The following is a 27,117-nucleotide window of genomic DNA, read 5'->3' on the forward strand; positions in this document are numbered from 1 at the left end:
TTTGGAGAAAAATATTATATTTTTTTAATAGGCTAGTTTCCCCACAATGAATGTACATAAATGTCATTAGATGGATCCTAACCCCCATATCCCTTTGAAAGGGGCGTAGGGGCAAATATTGTGATAATTTGAAGAAACACCAATTTCAGGCCGAAATGGTAAGGGCCGGGGTGGTTCAGCATTTTGGAGGAAAATATTATATTTTTTTAATAGGCTAGTTTCCCCACAATGAATGTACATACATGCCATTAGATGGATCCTGACCCCCATATCCCTTTGAAAGGGGCGTAGGGGCAAATATTGTAAAAATTTGAATTATCACAACTTTCGGGCTGAAATTAGAAGGTCCGGGGTGGTTCAGCATTTTGGAGGAAAATATATATTTTTTTTAATAGGTTAATTCCCCACAATGAATGTCCATACATGCCATGAGATGGATCTTGACCCCTATATCCCTTTGATAGGGGCGTAGGGGCAAATATTGTGATAATTTGAATAAACACCAATTTCAGGCCGAAATATTAAGGGCCGGGGTGGTTCAGGAATTTGGAGGAACATATATTTTCATGCCTAGTATTTATCACCATAGGAAGACGATCTAATTAGATTTTGGAGTACGTAGGTCAAAGGTCACAGGTCACAGAGGTCAACTTATGAAATTCCTTGTATTGAGTTTGTTAGCGCGATATCTCAAGAACCACTTGAGATTTAAACTTCAAACTTAGTGATAGTGTGTATCACTATAGGTAAACAATCTGATTACATTTTGGAGCACGTAGGTCAAAGGTCAAGGGTCATAGAGGTCAACTTATGAAATTCCATACATTGAGATTGTTATCATGATATCTCAAGAACCACTGGAGATGTAAAAACTTCAAACTTAAGGATAGTATGTATCACCATAGGAAGACGATCTGAGTAGATTTTGGAGCACGTAGGTCAAAGGTCAAGGGTCACAGAGGTCAACTTATGAAATTCCATACATTGAGATTGTTATCATAATATCTCAAGAACCACTGGAGATTTAAACTTCAAACTTAATGATAGTGTGTATCACCATAGGAAGACAATCTGATTAGATTTTGGAGCACGTAGGTCAAAGGTCAAGGGTCACAGAGGTCAACTTATGAAATTCCATACATTGAGATCGTTATCGCGATATCTCAAGAACCACTGGAGAATTTTCACTTCAAACTTAATGATAGTATGTATCACCATATCATAATATCTCAAGAACCACTGGAGATTTAAACTTCAAACTTAATGATAGTGTGTATATCACCATAGGAAGACAATCTGATTAGATTTTGGAGCACGTAGGTCAAAGGTCAAGGGTCACAGAGGTCAACTTATGAAATTCCATACATTGAGATCGTTATCGTGATATCTCAAGAACCACTGGAGAATTTTCACTTCAAACTTAATGATAGTATGTATCACCATATCATAATATCTCAAGAACCACTGGAGATTTAAACTTCAAACTTAATGATAGTGTGTATCACCATAGGAAGACAATCTGATTAGATTTTGGAGCACGTAGGTCAAAGGTCAAGGGTCACAGAGGTCAACTTATGAAATTCCATACATTGAGATTGTTATCATGATATCTCAAGAACCACTGGAGATTTAAACTCCAAACTTGTTTAAATTGCTCTATGGCGGAGGCATCATTTTCGACTGCGCGCAGTCAAAATTCTATCTAGTTTTTATTATGCACCAACTCGAGTTCTACTTTTTTCATTATTGAACTATTATATGCCGTAGTACATTCTATATCTTTATTTCTTATTTTTTCCCCCTGTTTTAGTGTAAATATGACAATATTAGACTCTGAACTCTTGCCATGTTTGTATTTGTATTTGTATTTGTATTTATTAACATTTATTTCCTTCTTAACAGCACATTATAAAACACAATGTATGTATACATGATATATGTAACAATTATTTCAACATACCGGTAGAGTATACAGTAAATAATTCAGATACGGAAGGAGGCGAAAACCCGGAAAGCATAGCTTGAGTTGGGAACGCCCATAATAAATTAACACAGTTACCGAAAGAACATTATAGATATTATTATGAAAATTACATTGTATATAACAGAACGTTGATAGGAAAGAAAAAATAGTGAAAGGAAGAGAGGAGAGAATTAAGTATAGGAAGGCATGTTCACTTATAAAGAGAAAGTTACATCAATTGGGCTGTACATGTGTCTGCGATTACATCATAAAGATAACGAAGTACAATTGTAAAATAGACAGCGGGTACATATCATTAAAAACAAGCAAAATCATCAAACAGACAACAGCTTTATCCGACAGCATTGTCCTGGGAATATACAGATGGTACTAGCAACAAGTTATCAAAATAAATAAATAATCGGTTTGTGTATCTGAATTGAGAATCTTGTTTCTCATTTCCTCAATTTGTGTTCATTGTGGTTTTTTTTGGCAGATATGCTCTTGGCGGTCATGTGGTAGTAAATACTTGCAAGCTACAGGCAGCCCTATCACAATTCACAGCCAAGTCACATGATTTTGGAGTGAAGGTAACAAATACACTTTCCTAATTAAAGCAATGCTTAAATGTAGTTGTATTATACTATGTGTCGTTTTGATGAAGCCAGGGATGAAGAAGAGAGTCTTGAATACATGTTTGAGAGGGGGGAGAGAGAATGAGAGAGACATATATAAAGGGAATATAAAAGGAAAGAGAGCGAGGGAGGGGTAGAGAGAGAGAGATGGAGAGAGAGAGAGAGATTGTGATGATGATGATGTTGATACAGTTGATTGAAAAAGTTTCTTTGATTAAAGGAAGACATAGCCATACCAACCAACAAACATTAAAGATATACAGTAGAACCCAATTAATTGTTTTCTAACTCTTCTGTACATTCTATTCCTAGTATCTTAGAAGGCATCAGCAAAAGTGTGACACCATAATGACTGGCTCACCAGGCCCAGACTTTCTCTTAATTTGACAAACTCACTGTAGCAAGGTTAATATACCCACATTTGTCCACTGAATTGATATTTGACTGTGCCCTAGCTATGCAATTTTTCTTTACAGGTGATGTATTCTAATGACAGTATCTGCACAGCCTCTACCATCAACGGGATATGTGACATTTCTAGGAAGGCCTCTGAATCAGTATGGCACAATGATGACTGGCTCACTAGGCCTTGGCTGACCGAGAGACTGAGCAAGGTTGGTGACATGATTCATATTTGTCAGCTTACGTTTATACCAAAATAATTCTCTTGAGCTTGAATTGAAGACCATCATGTGGAAAGTAAAATTCTCAATCTGTTGAATATTGTCATTGTTAATAAGAGGTTTTTACTCATGCAATCATCTTCTACTATTGATCAGCTGCAGGAAGATAATTGATTTGTTTATAGGGGATTGTAATTGAGGTGTTTTTTACCTGTTATTATTATGAGTCATAATGCTCTAGTCTATTTTAGAAGCTTGCTAGTATCTTTGCTGATTTATAACTTGATATACTGTGTGGAACCAGGAAGGGTTAACCTGTAAACTGGCGTTACCTCCCCAAAATGTCTCCATATTAGTAAATTCTTTCAGTTACAAAATTTGTTGCCAATGTTTTAAAAATACTAAACTTTCTTTCAGCATGAGAAATTCTTGACGGGATTTCCATGTGTGAACTCCTTCAGTGCTCAAGTCATGCTCACAGCTGCTCCTCTACCAGTGCTGCTTTCAGCTCCGCTCACATATCTCTCAAAGCTCTGTCCATGGATTCCAACACGAATCATCGCGGTAAGATGCTAACTAACAAAGACTGTCTGACAAATGCAGTGGCACTTTCAATAGCATTACATGGTATTTTAACGATTCTGTTTAGGAGATGATGTACTTTCCACAGAATTTGCCTTTTTATGCCTCCGTTACGAAGTAGCTGGAGGCATTATGTTTTCGGGTTGTCCGTCCGTCCGTACGTCCCATTCTCGTGATTGCGTTATCTGAAGAACCGATTGATGGATTCCTGCCAAACTTTGGTCATGTATGTATCTTGCAGAGCCAATGAACTGATTAGATTTTGGGGTCACGAGGTCAAAGGTCAAAGGTCACAGGGCTCATTATGTATGCAAAAACAGCTCGTGATCGCGTTATCTCAAGAACCGATCGATGGATTCCTGCCAAACTTTGGTCATGTATGTATCTTGCAGAGCCGATGAACCGATTAGATTTTGGGGTCATGAGGTCAAATGTCAAAGGTCACAGGGCTTATTATGTATGCAAAAACAGCTCGTGATCGCGTTATCTCAAGAACCAATTGATGGATTCCTGCCAAACTTAGGTCATGTATGTTACTTGCAGAGCCGATGAACTGATTAGATTTTGGGGTCTTGGTCAAGGTCAAAGGTCATGCTGCTCATTATGTATGCAAAAAATAGCTTGTGATCGCATTATCATTAGAACAGATTGAAGGATTCCTGCCAAACTTAGATCATGTATGTATCTTGCAGAGCCAATGAACTGAGTAGATTCTTGGGTCATGAGGTCAAAGGTCAAATGTCATGGGCTCATTATGTATGCAAAAATAGCTTGTGAACGCATTCTCATTAGAACTGACAAATGGATTACTATTTGACTCAGGACATCTTGCAGAGCCAATGAACTGAGTACATTTTAGGGTCATGAGGTCAAAGATCAAAGGGTCATATATGTATATGAGAAATTGCTTTTTGGTTTGTAAACTTGCTCTATGACAGAGGCATCATTTTCGACTGCGCGCAGTCGAAGTTCCATCTAGTTTGTGGGGTGACAGGATCACTACATTATATTTTACTACCATATCTTTTGCTAAATCGTCAAAATAATGATCATGTCTTTATAATCAAAATGCTGGGATTATGATGAATGTTTATGCAACAATCATATATTCTTTGAATGTTTTAGTGCACGCATGATATTTGTACTGAACTGTACTAATAAATTGAACTTCATGCTAACCTCACTTAGAATTGCAATTCATTCCTATGGTACCTTTTGTTGCTTGCTTCTAAAATATGTTTATTTCATTCAAGATGTAAAGAAACCTTCATTCTAGAACAAAAGTCTATGAGCCATGAAAAAAAGGTTTTGTCATGAAGAGAGTATAACCTTGTGTCTCCCTGTTTCCATCCCTGCCCATAGCATTTCCACAAGCTTGTTCATGATGAGAGTCCTTTGTGCGATCGTCCTTCTAAAGTCCACCTGACACAGAAGAGAGAAGAGTCAAGGCCTAACCAAGCCGAGTCCATCTCGCGGAACAGATCTGTGATTGATGAAGGAAGCAGGAAGGCCATTGCAGATGAAGGAGCAACAAGAGCTCAGGAAGATGCATATGATACGGGATCCTCCGACTTGTACCCTCAACAGCGTGGGAGAAGAAACAAGTGGAGCATGCTGCAGAGTGAACGTGAGAACATAGACAAAGATGAACAGAGGCAGCTGCGTCAGGATCTTCCTGTTACGATCAAATCTGAACCGGTGGATGATTACCCTGTCTATGACCTTGACGGCGAAGAGTTATATCCTCTAGAACGTTGCATTCCTGATGACCTGAAGACACCACTGGAACTGCTTGCATCAGGGGACTCTATCAGGAAGAACCAGCCTGGCTTATCAAGGTATCATTCAGAGGAGTTTGATGCAGATGATGCAATGGCTACCAATGTGGATCACCATCCTACAAGAGATCTCTTACTCCACTTTGACAAGAATAGATCAGGTCGAAGGGACCTTTCCGACCTCCTGTCGTATTCATTCACAGGCAAGTCTGGTAGCGCCCCATTGCCGGCAAGAGACTGGACCATGGAGGAAGCAATGCAACCAAGGCAGCATTCCAGCATTAGGGCTAGTGCCAGACAGGCCTACTCAGGCATAGATGCTCTTCTTCCAAGTCAGCTTCAAGATCTTCGGCGTCAGGAGTGGGATGTAGAGCAGCGTTTGACCAACAAAGAAATGAAAAGTGATTATTCTAAGAAGGAACAAATTCGTCTCTCTGGTCAGTCAGCAAGTGTACCAGCACAAAGAAGTAAGTTCTCTACATGTTGAAGCTCATAATAGACCTAGACATTTTCTCTCTTTGATACGTCGGGGAAATGCATTCAAGCCTCCATACAAATTATTTGATGAACATTGATATTCTTAATCAACTTACTTTATTTTTGTTTTGTTAATCTTTCAATTCCTACAATAGCTTTTCTTATCATATAAATCTATTTTTAAGCTCTTCACAGTTAGCTGTGATTGAAGCCATACTTAAGCTTTATAGTCTTCCATTGCATTTCATTCTTAAGACCCCAATGAGTGAGTTCTTAGTGCTTCATTTTCAGCACAATTCTTTGATTTTGTAGTACTCACCAATCATCTCTTTATTCATGGTTCTCTTGTTTCAATCTTAAAATCCAGCAAACACAAGAACACATGGAATCGATCAAATTCCTTGTACACAAAGGGGAGCTCCAAGGAAATACATAGGTATAGCACAACCCTGTCCCCGGGCTGGTGCCGGTAATCCATTGCAGATGACCATTCCCAAGGGTTCTTTAAGCAACAAGACTTCAAGGCGTGGTGAGTTTGGTACCCTTGCAACATCAGGTCTACCGGCGAGAAGAGGAACAGCTTCAAGTCAGAACCAGAATCAGGTATGAATATAGTCAAGTAACAAAGGCACACAAATATATGAAGAATGATAAATATTTGTTTTCTGAAAGAGGATCTGTGTTCTCAATGTGTATAATTTAATGAAAATTTGTGTAGTGTGTCATTCATTTTTTAGTAATCCATCTGCATTGTGCTTTTTGGATGGCTTTAATGTTCCTTTACTCATCTACCCTATTCAACTTCTTTAGTTCATTTCTTCTTGTTTTTGTTTTCCTATTCCAAAATGGTAAACTATATGCCACATGGATTGATTTACTTTATAAAATGATATTGCTTCATTTCATAGGGATACTTTCCAGGGCAGAGGCATCCCCAGGAATATCCCAGTCAACAAGAACAGCATCGTCGAAGACCACCTGATCACTACCAGGGTCAAGGACAAGAGGCCCTACACAGCAGGGATGACCACTGGGTTGGTGGAAAGGACGCAATGATGCTCTCAAGACCAGGGTGGCTGGAGGGAAAAGCTTCATCATACCAGCATCAAAGAAGCGATGCCTTCCTTGATATCGGTGAGTCTGATATCTACTACTGGCAGGTCAGGGAGGAGCTGTTGCGTAGTTGAAGCCCTGTTTTTATTAAATGCAATTCTGTGCTAAAGATATAGAAGTCTGTCGCTGTGCAATTGACTAGGGAAGTTGCAGCCACTTTGAATCGATCAATAGGGTGGGGCCTTGGGCATTCATATTAAGAGTTGCGAATGATCTGAATCAGTTGTAACTAAACTTGAATTTAACACCAGTCACAACTCTATAAGAAATGCAAAGGTCCCGAGTTAGGGTAACAGTCATTTTGCTTTAGGTATCGGGGTCCAGACCAAGACTAGTCTTACGCAATGGAAGCCAGATTGTCATTTTCACATGTTTGACATCTTTCGTGTCATGATTCCAATGGTATTTGATGCAAAAAGTTTGTTCAATTCCTCAGGCAGACTGAGCTGCATGGGAGATATCTACACTGATGGCCCCACAAAGAGAAGAAGACTGACCTACGAGAGAGTGCCAGGATCTAAGGGAGGACAGACCAAGCTTGCTTTTAGGTAGACATGTGACAACACGTAATGGCTGTCAAGGTCACCTTAACATTTTGACCCTAAATAAGGTCGCTTCATTTTACTGGTGTCACAGCTAGGGAGGTTTGGATTTGATCTGTCTGCTAACCTCCTTCCTTGAGGGACAACATTTTTTAACCTAGCATGTACATTTACAAATTTTAGTGGCGTTTACATCGACGAGGACTTTTAAAAAGCCCATCAAATTTTGAATTAGTACGTCAAACTGCTTTTGGAATTTATATTAACCAACAATTCATGAATTGATGTGACACAATTGTTTAGTGTGTACATTAGATAAGAGGAAATGCAGCAATTGCAGCTGATTGCCCAGTGATGGGTTGTCGAAGTTTTATGAATAAATAAACGTATGAAATAGATAGGAATCATTTAGCCGTCGCGTTGCAAACATGTATGAAGTGACTGTCAGTTTCATATTGTTAACTTTAAAAATCGTTGCAGTTTTTGTCAGTCCCCCTCCCCCCCCCCCCCCCAAGCAAACAATAGGCTTTCTTCTTCTTTTTTCCTCCTCCTACTCTCCTTCTCCTCCTCTTCCATCTCCTTTTTCTTCTTCTTGATTAGTGCATTCCGTCCATTATCTGCTGTACCTTCACATTTATACCACATAACAACACTCATTTCTTCATTTTGGTGTTATAATTCTATTTTTTAATTGCATAGGTGAATTGTTGATGCAGTATTGGTATATGAAAGCAAAGCATGGGTTGAAGCATAACCTGGAGGTAACAATTGATTTTAAAATATAATTAAATATATTTCATATCCTATTTCTTCCATATGCAATCGTTATTCCAATGCACATTTAAATCAATGATACTAATTGCTACACAGGGTACACTTACAGTGACTCATGTCAGGATTTAACATTTATTTAAGCATAATCCGAATGCATCATCTTGTATTCTGGTAAAATTTATCTCCCAGCCCCATAAATATCAGTATAATTGGTGTCTGTATTGCAGAAAGTTGATAGAATGTATAATAATTGATTCCTTAAACGATCCTTACATTATGTAAGGATTGTCCGAACACATCATTTTGTATTTCCTGTTTATTTTGCATTCTAGTAAAATATCATTACACTTGGTGTCTGCATTGCAAGAGGTTGATAAAATCTGAAACCTAGACGGATTCATGAAATGATGATTTTTAAATTTTATTTGAATTGTGTACATATTGTATATATGTATGTATTTGTATTGATATTAAATGATGTAATCTGGCATCAAAAAACTTCTAAACAACATTTGTATGGGTGTGCTTGACTAAGTAGTGGAAAATGCTGGATTACTTTTCATTTCTATGCATTATTTTATGTGCATTCTGTGTATTTATTATGATCAATAGTCACATGGACATGTTTTTTTATGTTCCCTTTTCTCTTCTTTTTGGTCATCTTTTGTGATGTAATGACATGCAAACCGGATAGATTGAAATATATGACCGCAGCTTGCTAATAAAAAGATCTTTCACATATTTTGAATTTTAGCAAGCCAGGGCAAAGTACACACCCTTCAAACATCAGTGCATGTCTTCCCTGGTAAATAAGATCCAAAAAAAGGGAAAGATGAAATTGGTCAGGTGTGTTAAGATCACTCAGTTATGTCACTATCTCTCAAATACCCTCTTATTCACACACCCCCCCCCCCCCCTTCTTTTTCTCTCTCTGTGACTTGTCCCGTTTCTCAGATCTTATCTTGAATCACACAATACTATCACTTTTAGGTGATTTTCAGTTGAATGTTTTTCCAGTTGTGGAAAATGTACAACTAGTACAACCCTGCATTTTAATGGCTTGAAATATATCGAAGCTTGTAAAACGGTCTGGAAACCACCAAATATGCAACCCATATATATACCTACATTATTGTGATAAATCAGGAAATTGGGACATATTTACAGAAAATTGCATTTGATACATAGTATGTCAATATATGAGCTCCTTGCTTCAATTCAGGATATCATATTGCAATAAGGCTTCTGTGAGAGTCGGCATTGCCGGATATTTCACACTTTCAATGCATAATAGGAAGAAAAAAATGGTCAGAATGTCCCTAATAATTTGTAGTCCCCAAACCAAATGCTACATTAAGTGCATTCATACATCTTTAACCCATGGACTAGTGAATTCTTTGATTCCCATAGACTTTAATACAGGACGGCTTCCCGTAGGCAACATGTACATTTTAGGCTAGGTTTATTGGGTAAACTAAGAATTTCAGTTGGACACATAAAAAACAAAGTTCAACACTAATGAAAATTGTTGCTTTTCTTCAGCAGTTTATTGTTTGGAAAAAAAAATGCATAACTTAAACTATATCACCAGTTTTAAGAACAAACTTAAATGACAAAATTAAAACAAGATTTCTACTTCTAAGCCTAGTGCTACCAACATACATGATGAGAGCATAATTACGTAAAGACTGCAGGTTTTATACAACTGCTTATTTTTTTAAATAATTAAAAAGGAGAAAGTATTGTATGTCAGCTGGTGGATGATCATCCCTCTGTTCTTTTCCTTAGTAAAAAATGAAAAGTACTAGCTTAAGTTCTTTCTTCTTTTGTACATTGTGTCCTATAGAAATGTTTTGTTTGAGACAGGTTCAATTAAGTTAATCAACCATTTTGGCAAAGGTATCCCTCATTACTGAAAAAGATGCAAGGTCTGATAGAGTTGCGCAGGTCAAATGGGCCTTCGAAATGCCATGCCAAATAAATTGCATGAAAATACAAGCAACAACATCGCAGCTTAAGTACACAGTATCTAGAACTAGCGAGCAAATCGCGAGTCGAAATGCAGTAATTATCTTTCACTTTGACCCCCCCCCCCTCCCACATCCCTTTGTACTTTTTAAAGCTTCTAACAGACTTTACCCAAAGATTTACATATGCTTCACCTAAAATTCTCCCGATTACAAATGGTTTATCTTCATGCCTAAAGAATTCTTAGTAACATCAACCTTCAAATGTGAAGCCACATCCATTCATCTCCTCACTTTACATCATCAACACTGACTCAGGTATCCACCTTAAATTGACCTTTCCGTCAATTTGGATTGCACTCCTAATCCGAGTCCACGTCCATGTCTACATTCTGTATGTCTGCATCCCCTTCTCCATCTGCGAACCCTTTCCCCTTGCCTTCCCCTCCCGCACCGCCCCCCTCGCCCCCCTCCTCCTTATCACTGATGAACCCCTTCTCTTCCTCATCGTAATCCCGCTTCACCTTGGAGGACTTGCCTCCCTTGGAGGAGGGCTCGTCGTCCTTGCTCTTCCTCTCGGAGGACCGGTCGCGCTCCTTGTCCTTCTCTTTCTCCCTCTCCTTATCCTTATCTTTGTCCTTCTTGTGCTTGCGGCTGCTGCTGCTGCGCTCCTTGCTGCGGCTGCGACGGTTCTTCTTCTCTTTCCTGTGCCTGGTGAGGGAAAGAGACGGGGTAAGTAAAATGTGATGAGAAAGTGTCATGTAAAGATAAAATTGACAGTTGCTGTGCAAAAGTTTTTTTGTTTTTTTTAATCCGAAGCGAGGTGCCGAACTCCCGAATTCAAGCAAGTCAAGAAAAAAATGGCACCTCACCCCCCCCCCCCCCCCCCCTAATTTTTAAGCGGATTTACATCAACTCCTGGAATTATCCCTTTTGGGAGAAAAAAAATCATTCAGAAAAAATTGAATTAAAAAGATAAACAAAATCAACTAAATCGGGAAACCGATTTAATTTGGGAAATTATCAGGCTTGAACAGTCAATCCGTCTGAACATGTTCAAAATAAGAAGGCTTGAAATGAAACCCCCCCCCCCCCTAACAAAAAAAATGGATTTTCATATTGAATACTTTTCAGAATGTCAAGAATTATTTAAATTTTCAAATCTAGCCCTAAAGGCAATTTCTTCCGACGTATGGTCAAATCTTGTCGTAAAGTTTGTGCGAAAATGTGAAAACTGTTATTATGTTGATTTTAAATGGGAAAGTAAAATATGAAAGAAAAAAAGCTGCAATAATCAGTTGTCAATAATCTCATGTTGAGAGTTAAAAATAGTTTTTTAAAAAAACCTATAAACCACATCAAATCCAACCTCTATTTCACTCCAAATTCACCCACTTACTTTCTTGGTGGTGACCTTGAGCCTGACCTTGACTTTCTCTTGGGTGGAGGGGAGAGCGACCTGCTAGGAGAGTGACGCCGTCTGAGGGGTGGGGGTGACCTGGTACGACTACGGCGCTTGGACCTGGGCGGTGGAGATCTGGTCCGACTGCGTCGACGCGGAGGAGGAGGAGGGGGAGGGGACCTGCTGGGGCTGCGCCGTCTGTGTGGCGGTGATCGTGTGCGACTACGTTCACTGTGTGATAGGATAAATTGTCAAATGAAAATGATAATCCTTCATCCACACTTAAAGCATTGCATTTATCATGCTTGTGGGCAGCAGGATGCAAGTCCTGCCTTGAAAAAGAATTTGACTGATATTATGTAATCATTGGGCAAAGAACCAGCTAATTTTCCCATCTCAAAGATAGTGTTGAGTTCTGGGGGGTGTTTCATAAAGCCGTTCGTAAGTTACGCACGACTTTACGCACGACTGGTGATATGTTCTTGTGCTACATGTAAATGATTGAGAATCTGATTAGCACCCAAGAACATGTTCCAGTCGTGCATAAAGTCGTGCGTAACTTACGAACATCTTTATGAAACACCCCCTAGGTCATGCGATTTAATTGTGAAAGAAACAGTGTGGAATCGAACAGAAAAAGGTGATCATGAAGCAAGGTTCTGGAGTCATCAAAATGATTAGAAATTTGGCCTAGTCTTGGGAAAGTAACAAGCACTGTACACAGAAAGATGTATATGGGACTCCACAAACAAGTGGTATAAAAATCGGGCCTCATTTTTAAGCTGTTGTCATATTTCGAATATAAAGCCATTTGAAGAACCATGTGTCACAGTGTCAGGAAACATTTTTTCTCACGTTCTTCCACACTTGCATAACCACAATTATAATGCTCACACATTATTTTTCACCTCTCCCCAGAACACAACCTTCTCTTTAAGCCCTGTCCACTCTTATGCTACATGCGGCAGTTACCTGGAAATACAAGTGCTAAAGTGGCAGTTAATCTGATTTTCATGAGAGTCCTAAGTGGTGAAAACATCGCTATCATATGGCTACAAAAGAAACCACGTTTGAAGCCCTGTAAAAAACAAACCAAAAAACTGTGCCTACGCGGCCTTACAGGTAGGTTTTACCCGATAGTGTAACCGCAAGATAACTGGCAGAAGACTAGATACAATTACAGAATACTGATCGATTACTAGATACGATTACTCACCGGCTCTTACTCTTGCTTCGTCGACGTGAACTGTAGCTCCTGGGAGGAGTCCTAGACCTTTTGCGTCTGTCCCTGTAAGAAATCAAGAAAATTCAAGCTATTATTATATATCATTAAGTATTTGGCGTCACCTGTGCCTGGGAAGCGAAAAGCGAGCTGCATCACTGTAACCCTTGGGTCTCTCCTCCCGGTATAACTGATTGGGGGTGTGTAGGTGGACCACTACACCGGGGTTTCCCCCTACTCATGTACGAAAAGTGCAGTGGGTTCTTAACGTGCAAAGGTGGTGACTCTCCTCTCCATTTAACGTCCTATCCGAGTTCGATGAGGGTGGGATTTGCCGCAAAGGCTACAAGCACCTAGCATGATGTTAAGTATTGGTTATCGTGAAATTGAATGAAAACTTATCAAAAGAATCAATGGATGTCTCAGAAATACTTGAGAAGCTAAGACCCCTGAGAAAAGAAAATGGCCAAGGGAAAAAATTGTTGGGGTTAAATTCAGATCACTTGAAAATGAACAGTGGAATTGACATCTAAAGTTAATCAACCTCATGTACCTGCTTCTTTCTTTTTTCTTGTCTTTGATTCCAAATTAAGCACTCTTTCATATAATATACAAGTGCTAGGTAAATGGAAATTTTGTCTCGTTTTAAAATAACCATTTGGGTAGTTCAATCGGAAATAATTGGCATCTGGCAATTTTCATAGCATGCCTTAATTGCATTTTCTTTCCAAATCTGGTCATAACCTAGATGCAAGATGTGGTACTATGTCCCATTTGCAGGTCAAAAAATGAAAGGTGTAATTCCAACGACATTTGAAAGAATTTTCATAAGTGATTGCAATCACCTAAGTAATAGTCTGATTTTAATACCCTTGTACTGAATGGTCGTGCGTTTTGTGCTGCACAACGATTCAATCAGTTTAGTTTTCGCAATTACAAGTAGTGGGTTATTGATGTAAACAAATGCTCATGTATCCTTTACAGCTCATTTTATGTATGTTATTACCAAAGAAAAAAAAAGATGTCAGTCAGTCACTCAATAGTGTCTGACAGTGAAGTCTAGAAGGTAAGCAGGTTTCCTTGCATGATTTGAATTTTAGGACACTGCTAATTTTTAAATTTCACAGATAGGACATACACATGACATACCGGTATACATAATTCCTGCAAATTTCTACAGAATTTGATGTTGGCTGCAAAAGGGACATAGTATCTTTAATGCCATCAAAAGCAGAATGGTCTGCTCAGTGAAGTTTACCTTGACTTTTCTCTGCTCTTTGACCTTGTCCTTCTACGTCTTGGTGGTGGCGGTGGTGACCTTGTCCGTGACCTTCGTCTCCGAGGTGGCGTCCGTGATCGTCTAGGCGGTGTCCTCGATCTCCTTCTCCGTGGGGAGCGTGATCTGCGACGAGGGGGAGGGGACCATGAACGTGAGCGCCGTCTGGATCGGGAACGCCCAGGCGACCGTGACCGCGATCGTCTCCGAGAGCGAGATCGGGATCGTCTCCGCCGGCAGGGGGAGGGGCTACGTTTCTTGTCTTTCTTATCATCCTTTACCTCAGCTGCGACGTCAGCTAGAAATAAGTTCGAGAAATAAAGAAGAACTTCATTATAAAGAACACAACACTGTTACATCATACCCTAATCATGAACAAGTTATTTGACCAGGCTCACCTTGTTTGTATTCTTTTCTTATTGTGCTCTTGTACAACAAGCTGATTTTCCAAGGAGTCATTTATAACAACGTTTCACTGTAATAGTAACTTACCTAAGTCCAATTAAACCAAAATATAGACATGTAATTGATATTCTCTCTCTTTTGTGGCAATGTAATCTAAATCAGCTAACTTTTCAGTGACTATTCCAGGTTTTCAAAAAAAATGACAAGAAAATCATTTCCCAGCCATTCACTCCATTGCCTGACATTTATACATGATAACTAGATACAACTGTAACACATTTTAAAATAAACTAGATGGAACTTCGCGCGCAGTCGAAAATGATGCCTCCGCCATAGAGTGATTTTACAAACCAAAACAGAGCAATTTTTTCAAATTCAAGTTTGATTGTAATTCATTAACAGGTTCTCAGAATATCGTGATTACAAGTTTTTTTTTTGTATGACCCTTTGATTGTCGACCTTATGACCTTAAAATCTAATCAGTTCATTGGCTTTGCAAGATACATACATGTACTAAGTTTGATAGTAATCCTTCCGTCAGTTCTAATGAGAATGCGTTGACAAGCTATTTTTGCATACATAATGAGCCCCCATGACCCCCACAATCTAATCAGTACACTGACTCTGCAAGATACATACATGTCTTGAGTTTGATGGTAATCCGCCCATCGTTTCTAATTATAATGCGATCACAAGCTATTTTTGCATATATATAATGAGCCCTGTGATCTTTGACCTTGTGATCCCAAAATGTGATCAATTCATTAGCTCTGCAAGATGCATACATGACTTAAGTTTGGTAGCTTAGTAGGAATCCATCAATCAGTTCTTGAGAACGCGATCACAACCTATTTTTGCATACATAATGAGCCCTGTGACCTTTGACCCTGTGACCCCAAAGTCTGATCAATTCATCAGCTCTGCAAGATACATACATGACCCAAGTTTGGCAAGAATCCATCAAACGGTTCTTGAGATAATGTGATCACGAGAACGGGACGTACAGACCGAAAACAATGCCTCCAGCTACTTTGTAACAGAGGCATAAAAATTGTTTAATCAATGACATTGAAAACATGCCACCTGGTTTTAATTCCATCCACATGGTGTTAATATTCATTGCTTTGAAGGCCGAGAGTTGAAAATATCCTGTCTTGACCGGTTAAACATCTATGCTATTAAATTTATGGGAAGTTCCAGCACATCTGAATGGTCAAAACAGGTTACAGAGGACAATAAGAAATGTTATACAGGATATAAACTTATCTATCAGAAAGTCATCATCCACATTCTATGAACACAAGGTGCATTTGAATATGAATCACCTTGTTAGAAGTGTAGAAAACGCCTTTTTGTTTGCGAAAGCTCTTTTAGGATTTGGTGATGTGTAAGTGCGATTTTATGTATTTTCATGTTTTCCTCCTTTTTTAGTTTACAAGAGATCTTTTCGAACTTTCAAGTGCTAAATTGCTCACTGCTCCCACGTATTTTTTTCGCTGCTTGAAAGTTAGATGGCTTATTTTTTCCTTCTTCCTGTATACATGTATCTGGTCACTGGCTTAAAATGGCATAGTTTACCTTTAAGTTTGTCTTTTACTTCAGGTTGTAATGCTGAAAAGAAAGAGAATGTGATCAATTCCACCTGCCCATCTTTTCATTCTTCACACTTGCCAAATTTAATATTCTATCTTCGACACACAATTAAATGCAACTATTGTCTTAATCAATTATAATGTAGAATAATCCAACTTTAACACACAGAAATACTTTTTTTAAGCGCTACTTTTCAGCCAACAATTGACCAGTCATTTTGATCATTTGGGTTGTGCACCAAGGACTTCCCTTAAAGAGAAGGTTGAGTTCTGGAAAGAGGTGAAAAATAATTTGTAGGCATTATTATTGTATTATGCCAGCGTAGTAGAACAACAGTACAAAAATGTTCCCTGAAAAGCATGGCTCTTAAAATGCCTTAATATTTCAAATATGGCATATAATATCATAAAAATCGGGACAGATTTTTATGCCACATGTTTGTGTACCGTAAATCTCCGCGTATAAGGCGCACTTTTTTTACCGTCGGGGAAAAATCAAAAGTCGGGGTGCGCCGTATACACAGGTACAGAATATTTTGAGTCCTCAAAATGCAACTTTTTAGTGGTTTTCAAAAATCTCTGTGTCTCAACATGAATTTCATAATGAAAATAAAGAATAGAATCTACTATATGAAGTAAAACTACGTTCCTAATTTGAAGGGAAGAGATTTTTTTTTTTTTTTTTTTTTTTTCAGTCTCGATAAATTATGCCCTTCACAAAGCACTTTGCCGGCCAAAGCTCTCCCATGTCTTCAGCTCACTCACCTGTATCAAGCAGCTCAATTACACGGGGGCAGATTTGGTATCCTACCACGATGTGCGGTGTAATACGGAATTGCGATTTTAACCTGCGCAGTTGCGTTGCGTTGCGCGGCAGCTAGCTTCGTAAGAAACGATCTTTCACGTCCCTTCTTTTACTTTTTGGCAATATGGCACGGATTTAGATCTAAATCTACCGGCAGATTTTATTAGAAAAATAAGTTATGCAGTTTATTTTCGTCTTCATATCAACAATGCAACATAAAATTGTCGGTAAGTTGTGTGGAGTTATTCTAGAAATGTCCTGTACCATTGTAGATCTATAGTCATTGTAGGCCTAGTCCCATATGTTCAAATGGACGTGCTGTTTTGACTGCTGGATTTTGTTGTTGTTGTGCAAAGGTCTAACTTAGTTCACAAGCACTTCAACTGTGCCTTATAATAAAATGAAAGTATTTCCGAACTCTGAAATAAGACAGGATCTGATCTGGTTTTAGCAAAAAAAAAACAAATAAAAGCAAAAAGAATTTCCTGATTTTTTTTCTTTCCGACTTTTTTTTTTTTTGATTTTTTTTTTTTTATAATTTTTTTAAAGTCTTAAAAATAGGGGTGCGCCTTATACACAGGTGCGCCTTATACACGGAGATTTACGGTAGTCGCGTATACATCTTTCTGCATACAGTGGTTGTAACTTTACCAAGACTGGTCCAAATTTCTCATCATTTTGTAGATTCCAGAACCTTGCAGTACACACCAATACTTATATTCTAGATGATCAACCTTTTCTGATCGATTCCACAACATTTCTTTCACAATGCAATTGCATGACCAGAACTCAACTTTATCTTTAAGAGTTTTTAGGGGCAAACTGCCATTGGGCCCCCCCATCTACATTTCCTCACAGAGTATAATTACCTGGATCTATGGCTGCTTGGATGAGAGCCTGAGCATCTCGGACTTGCTTCATGGTCACGGCGAGCTCCCTCTGGATGTTTTCTTGAGTCTTGCCAGGAGGCTTCACTATAGCATTGTTGGAATGGTTGATCCTACACAAAAACAGAGGAGATGGCCACCACAAAAAGTTAACACGTGACAGCCTTGTATTTCTCAAATTGATGTTCATGTTAGGGGCTACTTCAGCAAAGTGCAAGTGGAAAGTCTTGTGGCAGCAGACAGCAAGAAACGGTGTGAATAAACTTTTCGCTTGAGAAAGTCCACAGGAGTAAAGGAAAGCTTTCCTACTAAATGTTAAGGTTGATAGAAGCTTAAACTACATGTTATGATTACCCCAAGCAATGCAAGTTTTCTTATTAATAATAAGGTTTTGAAGTACATGAATGTATCTAACAGGAATCGTTTCTGAAGTCTGGGGGTTGTAAATTTGGTGAAATTTGCATTGCTATGTTAAACAACTTTATAGTCAATACAGCATAAACCAAGCTGTCATACACATTGCAAAAGTAAACGGTGTGACTTAAACAGAACATGACAGAACCTTACCCCCACGGTTAACTCATAATTTGGCTTAGAAAACGGTCACATAGAAGCAAGTTATTTATGTGCGAGTGAAGATGATCACTGACAACACATCAATTTTCAATACTGGGTTATTACTTTATTAAAATGTAGATCTCTTGTCACCAAGATGTTTCTCGGAACTCACTTGATAGGACGACCTGCAAACATGACCCCATTTTGGGTCAGCCCTTTGGCCACCGAGGCTTGGTCCGAGAACTCTACAGAACATGACAGAACCTTGCCCCAACGGTTAACTCGTAATTTGGCTTAGAAAGTGGTCATATAGAAGCGAGTTATTTCTGTGCGAGTGAAGATGATCACTGAAAACACATCATTTTTAATACTGGGTTATTACTATATTACAATGTAGATCTCTTGTCACCAAGATGTGTCTATGAACTCACTTGATAGGACGACCTGCAAACATGACCCCGTTGTGGGTCAGCCCTTTGGCCACTGAGGCTTGGTCAGTGAACTCTACAAAGGCAAACCTGGTCGGTTGGGTCTCGTCTCCGGCCATTCGGACATACTTGACCTCTCCCACCTGCTGGAAGAAGGTCAACAGCTGGTCTGCCAGGACAGTCTGAAAAGAGTACAGAATGGTAAAAAAGATGCTAATCATATTTCGAGATATTATCGGGGGGGGGGGGGGGGGGGGGGGTGAGGATGTTTCACAAAGACTAAGATCAACTCATCTTTTTAAAGTCCACTCCAAATTTAATTAAGTTAAACCGAAAATGGAAATTCTTTTTGCCCAATTGATCGTAAGACCCAAACAAGGTAGCAGCAACTCACCATTATGATCTTTAGATAATATTTTTTCTTTCAATATTAAATTATCAAAAAATGTAAACCAATGCCGGTAAAATGTGAGAGCTAACAGTGGCATGAACAGCCTGCCATAGTTAAGTCCAACTTAAAGTCGATCTTAGTCTTTGTGAAACAATCCCCAGGTAAGATAATGTACCGGTAGTCGTAAAAGATGGAGATTACCAGGGGCCTGTTTCATAAAACTAGTTATTCATATTTCATAACATCCAGATCTACGACAAATCTGCCCGTAGCCAATCAAATGTAAGGATTTCAGTAGCATATAATAGTTATTGTATCATGTCGTCGCTGTTTTCACGAAGTGACGGTAGTGAAAAAAAATTGCATTCACTTTGCGTTACGATTTTCCTCACTACCGTCACTTCGTGAAAATAGGGACGATGTTATTGATAACAAGTTTTATGAAACAGGGCCCAGATACATAGTTTTTGTTTTACCCGATGCTAAGAAAGCATATGTATGCTTGTAAGTAAGCAACTAGGTGGCTGATGGCTTCAAGTCCTCTCCGGGGAATAGGTAGTGAGAATAAATGCTTTAGCAAAGGGCACTAGCGCATCTACATGGTTTCAAACCTGGGAGATCCTGGTTACGAGACCAGTGCTCTACCACTGAGCCATTGCGTCTCCTCATACATGTAGATGTTATGACTTCAAACTAATGAAATCTTGAAAGAGTGATGACACTGGACTATCCTATCATGTTTAATACAGGGCAAGATGTACATGACTTACACTTTTTTTCCATCTTTTCCAGAAAAGAACTTACCAATGAATCATGTTTCATTAGGCATTAAAAACGATGTTGTATTGCCCTTTGCGACCGACTCATTATGTATTATGCTGCATTATTGTAGAGCACTTAGAGACTTCTGATAAAGTAAGTGTTAGGCGCTATATTATAAGCAAATATAATTATTATTATTATTAAAGCATTCATAAGTGAGAAATAACAGCCCAAAGAGGGAGAAAAAAAAAAACGTTACTGACCGACCGACCATGTTCTGGCACCTAAAGGGCAATACAACATCTTTTTTTGTAAAACCTTATTGTAGTACTAAGTAATACTGAAGCAAGTTCATATTATTTTTATTGTTAATTTGTCTTGATGTCTTGTATGACTCATATACTAACTGCACTTGTGGTAGAGTCAAAGAGAAACAAGAAAAATGAAATAATAAATCAATTTCGGATACATTGCAAACTCTGTTTAATACACAAACCCAGCAAATATCTAAGAATAAGAGGCAACATTGAACTGTCCTTCATTCTATAATTACATTTTTGTGTGTAGAATGGATGATATAATTGTTGCATTATGTACAGATTCATCACTTTTCATACAGAAAAGGGGGAGGGTTGACCAACGTTCACCCCCTTTGCCCCTCAATTCTCCACCTCTTCTCGAATACTCACGGCCGAATCCAAGTTGCCGACATATATGGTCCTCCTGATCTCCTCCACCTTGGATGGGTCCACGTTGTTGAGCGGGGGTGGCTGAGGGACTCCTAGGGCAGAGAAACTGTCTCCGAGGAGGGAGAGGCTGTCCCCTGCTCCAGCACCGGCCAGGGCTGCAGGTGGCTGGAGAGTGAAAGAAAGAATGGGACAAAATCCATTATAACAATAATAATAATAGCTAGTTCTTATATAGCGCTTTTCAGGACCGCAGGCCCTCTCAAACTGCTTTACAGATATATATTATTACCCCTGTCATCGGATTCAGGCTTACCCACACACAATGGATGCACATTCTCCACTCCTGGGGAGCATTCCAGCCAGGCGTCATTTTTACAAGTGCACACTTGCTAATCTAAGCACATTAGCTTTCGCATCCTATTGGGTACCCATTTAACACCTGGGTGGAGAGTGGCAAATGAAGATCAATGTCATGCCAAAGGACATTAGTGCCGCGGCAGGACTTGAACCGTGGACCTTGTGATCCACAGTCCGGTGACATATCCACTCGACCACGGCACCGTTAGATTTTCCTCAGGACAACTCAAACATCCCACAGCCATTCTATTGTGAAGTTGGTCAGATCCAGTACTATAAGGCACTACATTAATCATACATGACTTGATGCATTAATTTGCTACAGCAAATTACCATCATAAAATATTTCACAGAAAGAAAAAGCTTGGTGGACCAATTTACCTTTAGCTTTCAGGTGTATGATACAGCACACCATTTAATTTACATGTAAATATACAGTATTCATATACAAAAATAAATACAACTTCACTTCCCCTTCTCCCTTAGAAAAAGAGGCAGAATGCTCACATTATCAGGAAATCACAGTACCATATTTGCCGGCGATTAGGCCGCACCGCCACTTTTGACATTTCAAAGAGAGAAAAAAAAAAAAAAAACCACCGGACAAAACAAAATACCCCGGTAGTCGTAATTTTCTCGTAAAACACTATTTTTTTTTTTTTACAAACTGAAATCAAACCAAATTCATCAATATTCTTATAATTTACCGGAAGTTTAGCTCAAAAAGTGATCGCGAGCAGATTTGGTGTCCGATGTACATGTACCCCTACCACAATGTACGGTGTAATGCGAAACTGCATGAAATGGAAAAACAAAATGGCGACTTCGGATGGATGGTCCCTTCCTTTACTTTTGCAATGCATTGGCACTAACTTAGATCAAGATCTATCGGCAAATATTGGTTTAGCAATTTATTTTCGTATTCATGTCAACAATGCAAGATAAAATTGTCGGTAAGATGTGTTGAAATGTCCTGTACCATAGTGGTATAAATATTGTACCGTTAGTAGTCCCATATGTGCAAATTTGTGCTGGTTTTGACTTGATTTTTTTAAAAATTTCTTTTTTTACTCTTTCGCCGTAAAGGCCGCACCCCGACTTTTTGATATTTTCTCTTCCAAAAATACTGCGGCCTTTACGCCGGCAAATACGGTATGCAGAATTTCGATATATCAAAGGCAGAAGTGTGAATGTTCTCATTTTATATATCACAGGCAGTTTCCTATGATTTCATAAAGGCATTCCTATACTGTAAAAGCTGGGGGGTGTTTCACAAAGATTTTAAGTCAAAGTTAACTCTTAAGTTGGACTTGAATATTTTGGAGAGCCATTTGTAGCCTTATAATGAAATACATTCAAAAACAAAATGCAAGTATTTTAGACTTTTCATAATTCCATATCAAGAACATGAAATCTCCCCAAATAATAGAAAATATAAATGATTTAAATCAACATTTTATGCCTTTTAAGATAATGTTTACAAAATATTTTCAATGATGCTAACGGCTTTCCATAATTGTTACATGTAAGTCCAACTTAGGATCTTTGTGAAACACCCCCCAGGATATAGATAAAGCAGACTGGCCAATCTTACCTGCGTGATCTGGGACATAAGAGGTTGGGGCGGGGTGGGTAGGAGTCCAGCCCCTGTCGAGGGGGGTTGGACACCAAACTTGCCATGGATCCCCCGATACCACCTGTCAGACTAGCAACCATCTGCAGAGCCTTGCTCTCCTCTGGCATAGCACCTATGTCAGGATTGTAAAGAGACATTGCATTTATCCATTATCAAAACGCTTTAAGTTACAATGAATCATTGCATCACGATTGAGATTTGAGAGTTGTATACATTATGTGAATGGGGCAAAGACATGTAAACAGTAAAACCTTATCTATTTGTTAGTTGCCTACCTTCAATATAACTATCATGAAGTTAAACAATAATATATCATACAAAAAGAAGGCACCAGTACTCTAATTGGAAATAGTACTAATCATATCATAATAATTGAAAAATTCTAAAAGAATGTGTACATTACAAATGGGAGAAGCGGAGGGAGGGATTGAAAGTACAGAAAGTGTAGACAGGTAAAATGAGAGTAGAATTGTGAAGCAAATAAGATAATAGTGCCAATGATGACAGCAAAGCTAAGAATTACAATAAACTTACACTTAAATAAGTGAATGTTAAAGCCCCACTGCATTACTTATAGCTACTTGCGCCCTATATAGCAAACAATGCCTAATCGGTGCCTGTTGGTCCCCCATTATCCTCTTTTTCTTATTTTAATCGAGAGTTGATTTGATGAGATAACCACCTGTCAGTGACCTTGCAGGGAGGTCTTATCCCCCCTGACCAAACTAGTGCGATGGGGCTTTAACAACTTCCTGTGAACATAATAATTTCCCATTAGCTCGTAATTCTTGTAGTGGATACAAGCGTGGAAACATACCTTCAGCGTAAGGTGTGACTTGCAGTGGCCTGTCGATGAAGACAGTGTTGGTGAGGTGCTGGGCCATGCCGACGCTGGTCGGATCCTCGAACAGAATAAAACATATCCGGGCTGTAACTGGCAGGACAGAGTCCCTGTTATATATGAAGTAAAGGATAGAAAAGAAGGATTAACAAAAATGTCATTGATGCCTCCAGAGTAACTGTTCGACCACTAGTGTCTTCCAGCTGTGAATTTTGTTATGGTGCCCACAAGATGGCCTTAGCTTAATTCCTTGTCATCCTTGAACCTTGCTGAGGTAATCCCTGAAGCAGCTTTTCCTAGGATGGGACATGCTGTGACAGCAGATGATGGTGCAGACAATAAGAGAAAGGTGTACAATTTCTATTTACAATAACATTGTACGTACAGTCAGTGTACATATCCAGTGAAATAGTCCTCGCCTAAGTTACAATGCGTGCGCGCCCTAAGGCTGCGATGCTAACTCGAATACAGGCTGACGCTAACCCGTGCCCGGAAGAGCGCCGGCATGGTATCGTAGGTAAAAATGTTTCCCAGCTCAATTACTGTCAATAGGAGGCGCGATAGCTCAGTCAGTAGAGCAGTGGTTTTGTAATCGGGTGACCCGGGTTCCAAACCAAGGTGATGCGCTAGTGCCCTTTGGTAAGGCATTAATATTCATTACCAGGTCCCTAGGAGAGGACCTAAAGCCGTCAGCTGTCTGGTTGCTTACACGTACTTTCAAGCATTTATGCTTTCTTAGCAGTCAGGTAAAATAACCAACACCACCAACTCACCACTCAGAAACTGGGACCAAATGTCCAGATTTCTGTTTGGACTCAGGGGAAAATAAGTTTTTCATCTTTGGTTTTAAAAAACAGCATTGTTACTATTATTAGGGTGTCTGGACGATTTTTCAATTTTCCCTTTTGGATCGTTTGTCACCATTATGGTTGGATATTTGGAAAAATCATTTACTTAGAACTACACATTACAAATTTCAAGACTCACCGATATTTCTATCAAAAGATACAGCCCCCCCCCCCCAAAAAAAAAATCTAGTCAATATTCATAGCATTTTGGTCAGAATGGACGAAAAAGTGGTACACGCCGAGTTATAATTTTTGCTCAAAAGCTGCACAGCACGATATGCAAAGCGTGGAGTAGGGTATTTTCGAACTGTAACTGCTTGTGATCTCTTGGGACTAGAGAAAAAATAAGCGCATGGATTCCTTACAGCTGGCCCAACTTATCCCTCGGGGCTCACTTTGTGAATTTGGTAAATCTTCAAGTTACCATGAAAACAATGTTTAAACCGCTGTTTTGATCAAGATAATTTTAGAATTTTGGGGGTGAGCCCCTTTGGGAAATATGGAGAAAAACCTGCTCGTTCATATGACACCTCACTTATTGAGTGTCACCTTCAGGATCACGAACAGTATTGGTTTGAATCTCATTTTGGTAATAAAAACATTGACCAATTTTGCAATGCACATGGACTGAATAGGGATTGTGTGCAATCTCTATGGGAAGGATTTTAGCACACAAAACTGAGTGCGCGATCAGACACCCTACTATTATTATTAAATCGGCGCCTGCAACTGCAACTCTTGAGTAAAATCCTGTGAGTTTTCGGAGACGGACCTGGGATACTTACCGTAGAATGGTTTTTACTTTTTATTTTTTTTATAAACATGGCGTCCGAGTATTCGCCTGTAAGCCTGGCCTGGTGGGAGTGTACTCGAGTACCCGTTATGCACAGCCCTAGTAGCATGAGTAGAAAGAACTTGATAATGATCCGATAACATAACGATATCATACCGATAGCGAATCTTTGTCGGTTGCTACGGTGCCATCGAACAGCTGTGCGCATGCGTCGCTGAACGAGGCATGACGTCGCGCAATTGGAACCAAGGCCATGCCCATGGCTAAGCAAACCATACTACATGTAGATCTACTTGCATGTGCAGCCCTCAAATCAAAGCTAGCTCTTGATCTTCTGATCGACCGCACTCTCAATTTACCTTTTTTTTTTCTCTCTCTCTCTCTCTCTCTTGTCAGTTGTCAGTCTCGACTCCGTCACAGTTCGCAAGACTGTGCCCTGTGTGTGCAGTATTAAACTATTTATTTCAATCATGACATCTTGACATAATTCATCATCATATTCATGACATGGTCATTGTCAAGCTAACTTTTAAGAATCTTAACATTACCCTTCCCATGCTTCCTGACTATATATCATCATATAATTAACAATAGTTTATTCTCATTATTATATTATAGATTACAGGGTGTAGGTAGAATCTACTCAAGGATCTAAGTTAGATTAGGCCTAGAGACTTCGGATTTCACTCACTCTTTTGGAAAAAGTCGAATGTCCTCAATCTTGCCCAGAAAGCTGAAGAGCGACCGCACCTGTTCCAATGTTGCAGCTGAGGAAACATTATTCACTTGGGCACATTTCGTCACCTCCATTTTGGAGCCTCCGTTCACAACAACCATGAGCCTAAAAAGTGTTTTTTGCGAACACTTTAGTCAAACATATTAAGCATTATTTTAAGATTGATTCTCACTACCTTCGCCAACGTTAATCAAACGTGGGTTTACAAACAATGAACTAAGGTGAACGATGAGGTCGTAATATCACGAACACGTGCATGTAGAGTCGTCCCAAATTCATGTCAACCAATACAAAACTGTCCAAAAGAAGAAAGAACAACCAAAACAAAATCTTTCTCCTTTTCTGTATGTATACTATTATGTCTGACTTTTTAATCTTTTGTTGTTGTTGTTGTATTATTCATATGTTTATTCATTTATTTATGTATGTAAATATATTGATGATTGAACATGTATTTTTTTTTAATTATTTATTAATTTTTGTCTTTCCTTTTTTTTTTTGCTTTCTTCGACCCTTTTCTTTATTTTTTATTCGGGCTTCATTTTATTTTCTGTTCCCCTAGCTAGCTGTCTTTCTATTTCTCTCATCTTTCATCCTAGCTTTGCGAGTTCCATTGTCTTCAATTTCGATTGACTTTCATTCGAACCTTATTCCATGTGCATATCGCTCCTTCTTGGCCGCCGCCTCTCTCTTTTTTTTACTATTACTATTCAGAAGGAAAAAAAGCAAAGCAAGTGATACAAAGCATACACAATTTCACATAACACAATATCTGTGAATAAATAGGCTTGGCCTGATGTAATTAGCATGGCAGCCATCTTGGAAAAAATTGCAAAACTAAATAGTAAAGCCCGCCTGCCTCCTCCTTTTTTTTTAAGGTCCGGACGAGAAACACGTCAGTTTTGTTATTTGGCCTTAGGCCTACTGTTGAATCAAGTCAATTAGGCAGATATAAAATATATGAACTTTCCTTTTAATTCGGTAATTATGCAAAAGAAAATATAAAACTACAGTGTTATGAAACTAATTTGACCG

At 39.0% G+C, this 27,117-nt stretch overlaps 3 protein-coding genes across 3 annotated transcripts; 2 read left to right on the forward strand and 1 right to left on the reverse strand.

Moving 5' to 3' along the window:
* The first annotated feature begins 2,939 nt into the window (after positions 1-2,939).
* On the forward strand, positions 2,940-5,671 carry LOC115921044 (protein shortage in chiasmata 1 ortholog-like). Its single transcript, XM_030978063.1, has 4 exons — positions 2,940-3,212; positions 3,639-3,785; positions 5,166-5,626; positions 5,668-5,671. Exons 1-4 carry the CDS (start codon positions 3,078-3,080, stop codon positions 5,669-5,671), a joined length of 747 nt encoding a protein of 248 aa, XP_030833923.1. The 5' UTR covers positions 2,940-3,077.
* On the forward strand, positions 5,615-7,515 carry LOC115921048. Its single transcript, XM_030978067.1, has 3 exons — positions 5,615-6,048; positions 6,426-6,661; positions 6,967-7,515. Exons 1-3 carry the CDS (start codon positions 5,676-5,678, stop codon positions 7,243-7,245), a joined length of 888 nt encoding a protein of 295 aa, XP_030833927.1. The 5' UTR covers positions 5,615-5,675; the 3' UTR covers positions 7,246-7,515.
* Positions 7,516-10,012: 2,497 nt separating this feature from the next.
* LOC584338 (splicing regulatory glutamine/lysine-rich protein 1) lies at positions 10,013-26,307 on the reverse strand. Its single transcript, XM_030978074.1, is given in 12 exon segments — positions 10,013-11,165; positions 11,854-12,087; positions 13,073-13,144; positions 14,337-14,652; positions 16,338-16,370; positions 18,026-18,156; positions 19,033-19,211; positions 20,872-21,036; positions 22,823-22,885; positions 22,888-22,976; positions 23,682-23,815; positions 26,038-26,307. Coding segments are annotated over 12 exon segments (1,911 nt in total). The 5' UTR covers positions 26,184-26,307; the 3' UTR covers positions 10,013-10,816.
* Between the last annotated feature and the right edge of the window lie 810 nt (positions 26,308-27,117).

The sequence above is a fragment of the Strongylocentrotus purpuratus genome, unplaced genomic scaffold, assembly GCF_000002235.5.
Source record: "Strongylocentrotus purpuratus isolate Spur 01 unplaced genomic scaffold, Spur_5.0 spur5_contig_811, whole genome shotgun sequence".
Lineage (NCBI taxonomy): Eukaryota > Metazoa > Echinodermata > Echinoidea > Camarodonta > Strongylocentrotidae > Strongylocentrotus > Strongylocentrotus purpuratus.

Excerpts from the sequence above, each read along its gene's own strand:
- LOC115921044 (XM_030978063.1), top strand. The coding sequence starts at position 3,078 with ATGTATTCTAATGACAGTATCTGCACAGCCTCTACCATCAACGGGATA. Across the intron at positions 3,213-3,638 it reads TGACCGAGAGACTGAGCAAG|CATGAGAAATTCTTGACGGG; the intron begins GTTGGTGACATG and ends ACTTTCTTTCAG. Across the intron at positions 3,786-5,165 it reads TTCCAACACGAATCATCGCG|CATTTCCACAAGCTTGTTCA; the intron begins GTAAGATGCTAA and ends CCCTGCCCATAG.
- LOC115921048 (XM_030978067.1), top strand. The coding sequence starts at position 5,676 with ATGGCTACCAATGTGGATCACCATCCTACAAGAGATCTCTTACTCCAC. Across the intron at positions 6,049-6,425 it reads AAGTGTACCAGCACAAAGAA|CAAACACAAGAACACATGGA; the intron begins GTAAGTTCTCTA and ends CTTAAAATCCAG. Across the intron at positions 6,662-6,966 it reads CAAGTCAGAACCAGAATCAG|GGATACTTTCCAGGGCAGAG; the intron begins GTATGAATATAG and ends TTCATTTCATAG.